The sequence below is a fragment of the Myotis davidii genome, unplaced genomic scaffold (genome assembly GCF_000327345.1).
Source record: "Myotis davidii unplaced genomic scaffold, ASM32734v1 scaffold390, whole genome shotgun sequence".
Taxonomy (NCBI): Eukaryota; Metazoa; Chordata; class Mammalia; order Chiroptera; family Vespertilionidae; genus Myotis; species Myotis davidii.
The window spans coordinates 2,461,570-2,469,796 of NW_006282748.1; the positions used below are offsets into that span (position 1 = coordinate 2,461,570).

The 8,227-nt window shown below is 38.2% G+C and overlaps 1 protein-coding gene across 1 annotated transcript in view; it reads right to left on the reverse strand.

Annotated features, from left to right (window-relative positions):
• Positions 1-736: 736 nt before the first annotated feature.
• ESRP1 (epithelial splicing regulatory protein 1) overlaps positions 737-8,227 on the reverse strand; it is a 50,451-nt gene continuing 42,960 nt past the window's right edge. Inside the window, exon 14 of the mRNA XM_015560927.1 lies at positions 737-2,264. Coding sequence (XP_015416413.1) covers positions 2,244-2,264 — 21 coding nt within the window. The 3' untranslated portion in view covers positions 737-2,243. The remainder of the gene's footprint in view (positions 2,265-8,227) is intronic.

Below are 8,227 nucleotides of genomic sequence, written 5' to 3' on the forward strand. Positions count from 1 at the left end.
AGAAACACTAAAGTTCTAGATTGTATTACTTTTATGTGGCTTAAACAGGTTTTCAAGTCGTCAAGCAACTAGATCTCCAGTAAATGCAAGGACCAAATATTAATATCTCTGACTTCCACAACAGTTAAATGTCACCAAGGCCCTGGCCGGTTTGGCTTAGTGCATAGAGTGTCTGTCTGCGGGCTGAAGGGTGCCAGGTTTGATTCTGGGCTAAGGACACATGCCTGGGTTGCGGCCTCAATCCCCGGTAGGTGGCGTGCAGGAGGCAGCCAGTCAATGATTCTCTTTCATCATTGATGTTTCAATCTCTATCCCTCTCCCTTCCTCTCTAAAATCAATAAAAATATATATTTTTTAAAAAGTCACCAAGTTTCAGTAATTAACCATCTAGGGATGGTTGTACTGTATCTGGAGTGCATTTATCATTAATAGTTTTTTAAAAAAAAATATATTTTATTGATTTATTACAGAGGAAGGGAGAGAGAGAGTTTGAAACATGGACCAGCTGCCTCCTGCACACCCCCTACTGGGGATGTGCCCCCAACCAAGGTACATGCCCTTGACTGGAATAGAACCTGGGACCCTTCAGTCCACAGGCCGACGCCCTATCCACTGAGGTTTTTATAAATACTTATGGTAAACTTAGGGAAAAATCTTACCACCTCAGGAAAAGATGGCTGACCCACTGCCCTTCGACCATTATAGCTCTTTTAATGACAAAAAAAGAATGGAAACATTGAGATTAAACAGGTGAGTTTTATTATCAAATGTAAATATTCTACAAAAACTCAGTAGTAGTATTGTAGTATTACTTGCCTATCAGTCTTTCAGAACTTTGGGCAGACTGCATCTTAAGGCATCAAGTATAAAGAACTGTTTTCTGATCTTAAGTGCCAGTTATCACCAATATTCACACAAAATGGTTTTGTTTTTTATTTTTATTTTTTCTTACTGCAGTTAAAGGGCTATGCCTTGTCAGGTGAAGAAGGGATGTTTGGTTCTCCAAGCGTTAGTCAACATAATGCAAAGTAAATAAAAATTAGCAGCCACGAAAATCTGCATGGCATTGCATTCAAGCAAAGGACAACATGAGTAACTTAAAGAAACGTGCACTGAGTTAATCAAATCCTGTTTTCCTCTTTGGAGTTCCAGGAGGCAGCAGTCCTAGCTAGCTAGTGTCTAATATTGCACTTTTGTAGCTAGCACAAACACAGCTAAACACATAGTGCTGAATACTGACAGCATCAGTACCTGCTCTAACCACACCAGTGTTTACCTCTCAGTCTAGCATGCTGACTGACTATAATCCTAGGCTTTAAAAGTTTTATTGTTTGATAGTTAAGGCATTAGAGAAGGTTTAAGGCTATCTTACTATATACAAGCATTCACTTCAGTGAGTACATTGCTTTCAAGAACACACTGTCCAAATATTTTTGTCATACTTAAAACTATGGAATTACTCTTATTCAAGTCCAAACGATCAACAATGGGAAAAGTACAATATAAAATAATACATATAAAGCCACAATGTTCAGTTACAGATCAAACTAGAAATTACAAACTACATGTAGCTGCTTCATTTTTGGTTTTGCATTTTGGCCCCTAGAGTTCATTCTTATTTACAACTGGTATCTGCTGGGGAAAAAGATCCAACTTTTAAACTATGTATGTTTTGTGGTGGCTGCGCTATTTCTGATTTATCCTAAGGTATTTTAAAATTGTTTTCATTGTTTGTTTTTTTAGCTATGAGATATCATCATAGCCAGGAAACTAAGAAAATATTAGTTTTATTTCTAAGTTTGTGATTTAAGTATTCCAAGACATTTTTCTTGAATTACTTAGTAAGAGGACATGATTGTGTAGAAAGTAGGAAGATGGAGAGAAGAGTGGGAACACACAAAAATTAAGTTTGCATAACAGAGTTTTTGGTGGAGATAGTACACATGTAAGTGGAGTATTTTTCCTCCTAAGGCATGAAACTTAAGAAACACCTATGATGCCACGTTGGCTGGAAGTAATGGAGACATCCAATTTCCATTTCACATTTTAAATGCAATCAGCAAGGAGCCAGGCATTCTGCTTCTAGAAGGATTTGGCTTCACTGGCTCAAATTTTCCACTCTACCAAAAGATAGGGCACAGGCCCACTGTCCAATCATGTTTGCTGAAAATACTGCAGCCTGAGTGTAGACAAACTTCCCCTGAAGTTGCTTGAAGTTGGTGAGGTGTCTGATCGTTTCAGGATCACCATACATCTTTCAAACACTGGGGGGAAAAATAAATAAAAGGAAATATTATAGTCTCTAAAATTTTTAATTCTTAGCAGCTATAAAAACATAATAATTTTCAATTCTAAAAGCTCTAAAAAAGCCTTAAGGTAGTTCACATAGTTGGCATTTATACAGCAAATTCTTGGGGAGTACAGCATAGGCAAATGAAGGTTATGTGATAATTCACATTTCAGCAATTTCCTACCCTTTGTATTATCATGCATAGACTACTCTGTATGTTCCTTCTCCCTACTTTACTCAACTCCTTTGTGGAGAGACTATTCTATTCACTCCTTAGTCTGGGTCCCCAAGTTATGACGGCATCCCTCTGATTTTAGACATTTAATATCATTATTAAAAGAAATAAAACCATTAATTTCAAACAAAAATATCTGCATCAATAAGAAGCACAGAGGCATGACACAGCAGCAAGCATGAGCTCTACATGCCAAAGACTAGCATGTAGTTGATTAGGAACCTTTAGTTGAGTTATTTCACCCTCACAACTACCCAAACCATGTTTTCCCTATTTCACAGATGAGAAAATTGAGGCCCAGAGCAACTAATCCTATAGAGGCTGAAAAATTGGCAGATTGAGAATCTGAACACAGTATTGGTTCCACTATGATATTTCAGTTATACACCACACAAAAACTTTAAAATAAAAACACCGGGTAGCCAGTGGGGCTCAGTCGGTGAGAGCATCCTCCTATACACCAAAAGTCAATTTAGAACATTTCTAATGTAACATCAAAAAGTTCCTTTTATAATCATTTCTTATTCAATATACTAATTTTACAAGAGATAGTAGGTTTACCAAATTCAGACACAGCATGAAGGGCTTGAATAAAGAACATTGGGAAAGACAAAGTATGAACCAAAATGAATATCCACAGGCTAAACTAATGGGTTCCTACCACTGTGAACTACACTAGAAAAGCCTCCATAGTCCCACTGCTAAGTGTGTGGGCATGATGCTTTCTGAAACCTCTTTGAAAATGGCAGAGAATCTATCACTTCCAACTCAGAACTGGAGTCTCTACAACCTCAGAGAAAGAGGGTAAGTCCCCAATGGTGACTTCTCAAGGATAACATTTTTGGCAACCCCAATTTCAATTTAGAATCCATATGGTTGAAACCCAAAGGGTCCTTAACCATGAAAATGTTGGCAAAATTTGAAAACAACATGTCAGCAAGCCAATTTCAGCAAACCTAGTAATAATGAAATAAACCACACTATTGCCTGAGCATGTTCCTACAAATCCACCTCTCGAGGATCCTCACCCAGAATGCATCATCCTTCAAGAAAAGGCTATAATTAATAGGAAAAGGAAAAAAAATAAAAACCCAACCCAACTAATTTCAAAGAAACTTTATCAGGGTTCCTTCCCTCTAGATTTAGTTTTAGGAAAAAGATATGCAACAAAAACCTTGCAATCATTTTGGAATAAATCACATTTAAATTATACCTAGATGAACCTTAAAAATATTATGCTAAGTGAAAAGTGAGTCATGAAAGGACAGATACTTTGTCACTCCACTTATGAAGTAACCAGAACAGTCAAATGCATTAAAACAGAAAGAAGAATGGGAGAAGCCAGGGGCTGGGGAAAGAGAGAAATGGGAATTTATTATTTAAGGTAAACAGAGTTGGAGAAAAGAAAAAAGTTCTGGAGTTAGACAGTAGCGATGTTTACACAACAATGTGAAATGTATTTAATGCCACTGAACTGTAAACTTAAAAAATGATAAATTTTATGTTATGTATATTTTACCACAATTTTTAAAAAAGGAAACTGGGAAAAAAGTTTATCTAACTTAATAGAATGACTCAGTGATTCCACTCATAGATACATAAGTCCCCAAATGAAAAGCAAGTACTTAAATATGTGTACATAAATGCTAACATCAGTGCTAGCATTCACAATAGCCAGAAAATGGAAACAGCACAAATGTCCATCAGAGGATAAATGCATAAACAAAAGGTGTTATATCTGTACAATGAAATATCATTCAGCCACAAAAAGGCATAAAGTAATGATATAGGCTACAACATAGATGAACCTCAAAAACATGTGAAGTGAAAAGCCCGGTACAAAATATAATTTCATTTATACAAAATATCCATAGGCAAATCCTAACCAATAGTCCACATGAGATATAGCAAGAGAATTTCCAAATGGAAAGGTTTTCCCTTATCCCAAACTAGAGGTCCAGTGCACAAAATTCATGCACCCCGAGACCCCCCCAGCCCAGCCTGCCCCCTCCCCCAGTCTGGGAGCCCGGGGGGGGGGGGGGGGGGGGTGGTGTACAACTGACAGCTTAAGCCGGTAGTCAGACATCCTTAGCGCTGCCACGAGGCGGTAGAGGCTCACTGAGGGGAGCGCACTGACCACGAGGGGGCAGCTGCTGAGTTGAATGTCTGCCTCCTGGTGGTCAGTGCAATCATAGCAACCGGTCATCCCGCCATTCAGTCAATTTGCATATTACCCTTTTATTATATAGGAGGGTAAGATACTATTATCCACAAATGTTGCTGAGATACCACCTACTGAGATGACAATCTTAACTGCAGTCTCCATCCCTTCCAGTGTTTCTGACACACTTACATCACACTAGAGAAAAGAGGAAACTTCTCACCTGATTCCTAAGAAAACACTTCCTGATTCTTGACCTCTATTTGTTTAGCCCTTTATCATTTACCTTTCATATCACAGAGCCTTACCTTCTTTTCTGAGGGTGGTCTAACTGCTGGGACCCTTAAATACAAACCCATTCTTTGGGTAGAGTCCTGGCCTGGTCATTTGTGTGTACAAGTCCATCCTCGGTTGCATACTAAAATGCAAGTTAAAACAAACAGGATCAAAAGATGGACAAACTGTCACCACGAATGGTTAGTATTTCAACTGAATAGATCTACCAACCAATTATCGGGCATTTAGACTATAGAAAACAAGTTAAAACTGGTACAAGCCATATACATAACTGTTAATCCCAAGTCTTCATTTGTTACTTAACATGTCTGAATACCTTAAAAATCCCTTCTGGGAGGGAAGTTTGATTGAACACATAGATTAAACACACACACCACCACCATTTCACAATAAACATCACCAAATACTTCAGGGCCTGCTAACAGTACAGTTTCCATGATACCACAGGTATGACTGGATAGCAAATATTTGAGTACCACCTATTTGCAAGGTATTCTAAAATAAGCCAAGTATGTCCTAACAACCCTGTCAATTTTAAATAGTATTCGATGTATTTTCAATACTGCTGTAATCTCTCAGTAAGACAGCAAGTAAAAATCTTAGCAGTGAAAGGCCCCAAGAGATCATGAATCAAGCCTAGCACTTGCTGAAAATGCAAAATCATCGACAGTAAAAGATCATGCAAAGAGCAAATGAAAAACTTAAAAGGAATTAATATGAGGATTCTCAAGAGTCCATTCAGAATAACAGACCCATCAACTAAAATATAAATACAGGCTTATTTTCATGACCAGAATGACATTCTCATCATCAAATGTTTTACTGGTGGTTTATCTTCAGTAAATGCAGTCCTCATTCTATTAATCTCATTCCTCAAAATGGGCCTAAATCAGGTAACTTTATAACACTCAGATTCCCTAGCAGAACCCATGCCCTGCATTTTGCTGAGCCCACCAGAATTCCCCCTGTTGTGGAAATCCTGCCCTTTCCAGCCTCACCCTTAATGAAGTACGGAAAACTTAAGTTGGAGTAGTTTTATAGAAGGAGTTTTGCTGAGTGGGGGAAACATAATTCCAAAAACTGTATTTAAAAATAACATATGTATAGAGAACAATATATGCCATCATTACATCAAGATATGTGTATTTTCAAAAACATATATATATTTTAAATATATTTTTATTGATTTCAGAGAGAAAGGAAGAGGGAGAGAGAGAAATATTAATGATGAGAATCACTGATTGGCTGCCTCCTGCACGCATGCCCCCTACCGGGGATTGAGCCCACAACCTGGGCATGTGCCCTTGGCCAGAATCAAACCTGGGACCCTTCAGTCTCCAGGCCAGTGCTCTATCCACTGAGCCACACAGGCTAGGGCTCAAAAAATATTTTTACTGATTTTAGAGAGAGAGGGAGAGCGATAGAGAGAAACATTAATCACCTGCACAGCCCCCACTGGGGATTGAGCCCACAACCGAAACCTGGGCATGGGCCCTAGCCGGGAATAAAACCAGAGACCTCTTGGTTTATGGGTCGGCAACTCAACCACCGAACAACACCGACCGGGCAAGATATATGTATTTTTAAAAGCCAGAATTAAACTATGGAGAGATATCATTCTCTTAACCCAATTATTACCAAGTATTTGCTTAATCTAAGTAAATTATATAATTACATAAAACAAATGCTAAATAACCAGGAATCAAATGAAAAACTATTAAATCAGCAACCACCAATAAATACACTGTAAGTAAAGATTTAAAAAGTCCTCCTCTGATTGACTGGTCTTGTGACAAAATGGTATCTAAAGAATCTGGAATCCCACAGCTAGTGGCTGTTACTTTCTTTCTTTTTTAGGATCAGGCTCTTTTATGGAGGGCCTTCCGAGGAGGGTCAAGTCGCTGGAAGGATAATGAGATCCTATGTCCTCGGCCCGGCCAGCTCTCCCCAGCTTCACAGCTGGCTGTTATTTTCTGTTCTTAATATAACTGAGATAAAAATAATTTATTTAAAAAAATTATGAAGTCTTAGAGAAAGTAGAAAATATGAGCTTTTCTGTGAGAGTGATAAGAACTTAGGATAGAAAAGATTTTGAATGATGCATTGTAACTATCTTAAAGCTCAAATTACTGGAGGAAAACACTGCAATAATTTGATATACTGAATTGAAAAATCGAGGTCCCTGCATACTCCTAAGTCATTGGGCCAGGTCATAAATTACAGGTACTTCAAAAACGGAAGGCCAAATGCCTAGAGATGAAATCATTTTGCACAACCTTCCTGCTTTTGAAATCAGATAACTCTACCCCAAAATCTTGATGACAAACTGCTGCAGATTGAAGTTATTTTATCACAACTCAGAAGCACACCAATATTTTAGCCACAAATCTAAAAATGATTGCTATTACTTATTTGTGGTAGAATAAATACCCACAAAAGCCAGCCATCGCACACTTCATAATAGCAGCAGTTTTGCTTAATCTCAAACCAACGTATGTGTACGACTGCTTAATTCTATTCAGTGTGAATGTAAAAGTTGATCAGTCAAAATAAAAAACAAATTAATTCAGCTGACCACTAAAACCTAAAACTTTGCTTATACTTTCTACAATTGAAAAACAATGGGGGAAATTACAAAACTCAAATGTTTACTCCATGAGATTAAGCAAACTTTTTTTTTTTTTACTTTTTATCTGAGGATTTTCCATTGCTTTTAGATGGAATGGAAGGGAATGGGAAAAGAGAAAGATAGAGAGAAAGAGACATGGATTGGTTGCCTCCTGCACGCGCCTTGACTGCGGCCTGGGAATGAACCTGCAACCCAGGTACTTGCCCCTTGACTGGGAACCGATCCTGAGACTTTTTAGTGCGTGGGCTGAAGCTCTGACCACTGAGAACCACCAGCCAGGGCTAAGCAACCCCTCAATAACCTTTGATAAAATTCCCTATTCTTTTCATAACCTAATGAATCAGATATGAAGCTTAGAAAGTAACTTTTAAAAAATATATAGATATTTTTATTGATTTCAAGGAGGAAAGAAGAGGGGGAGAGAGAGATAGAAACATCAGTGATGAGAGAGAATCATTGATCAGCTGCCTCCTGCACTCCCCCCTGCAGGGGATCGATCCCTGACCTCCTGGTTCATAGGTTGAAGCTCAACTACTGAGTCATCTCTGCAAGGGCTTCTTCCGTTAGGGAGCTTAATTGTTTAGGGGAAAAGCAAAGTATCTACTGCTATCTGGG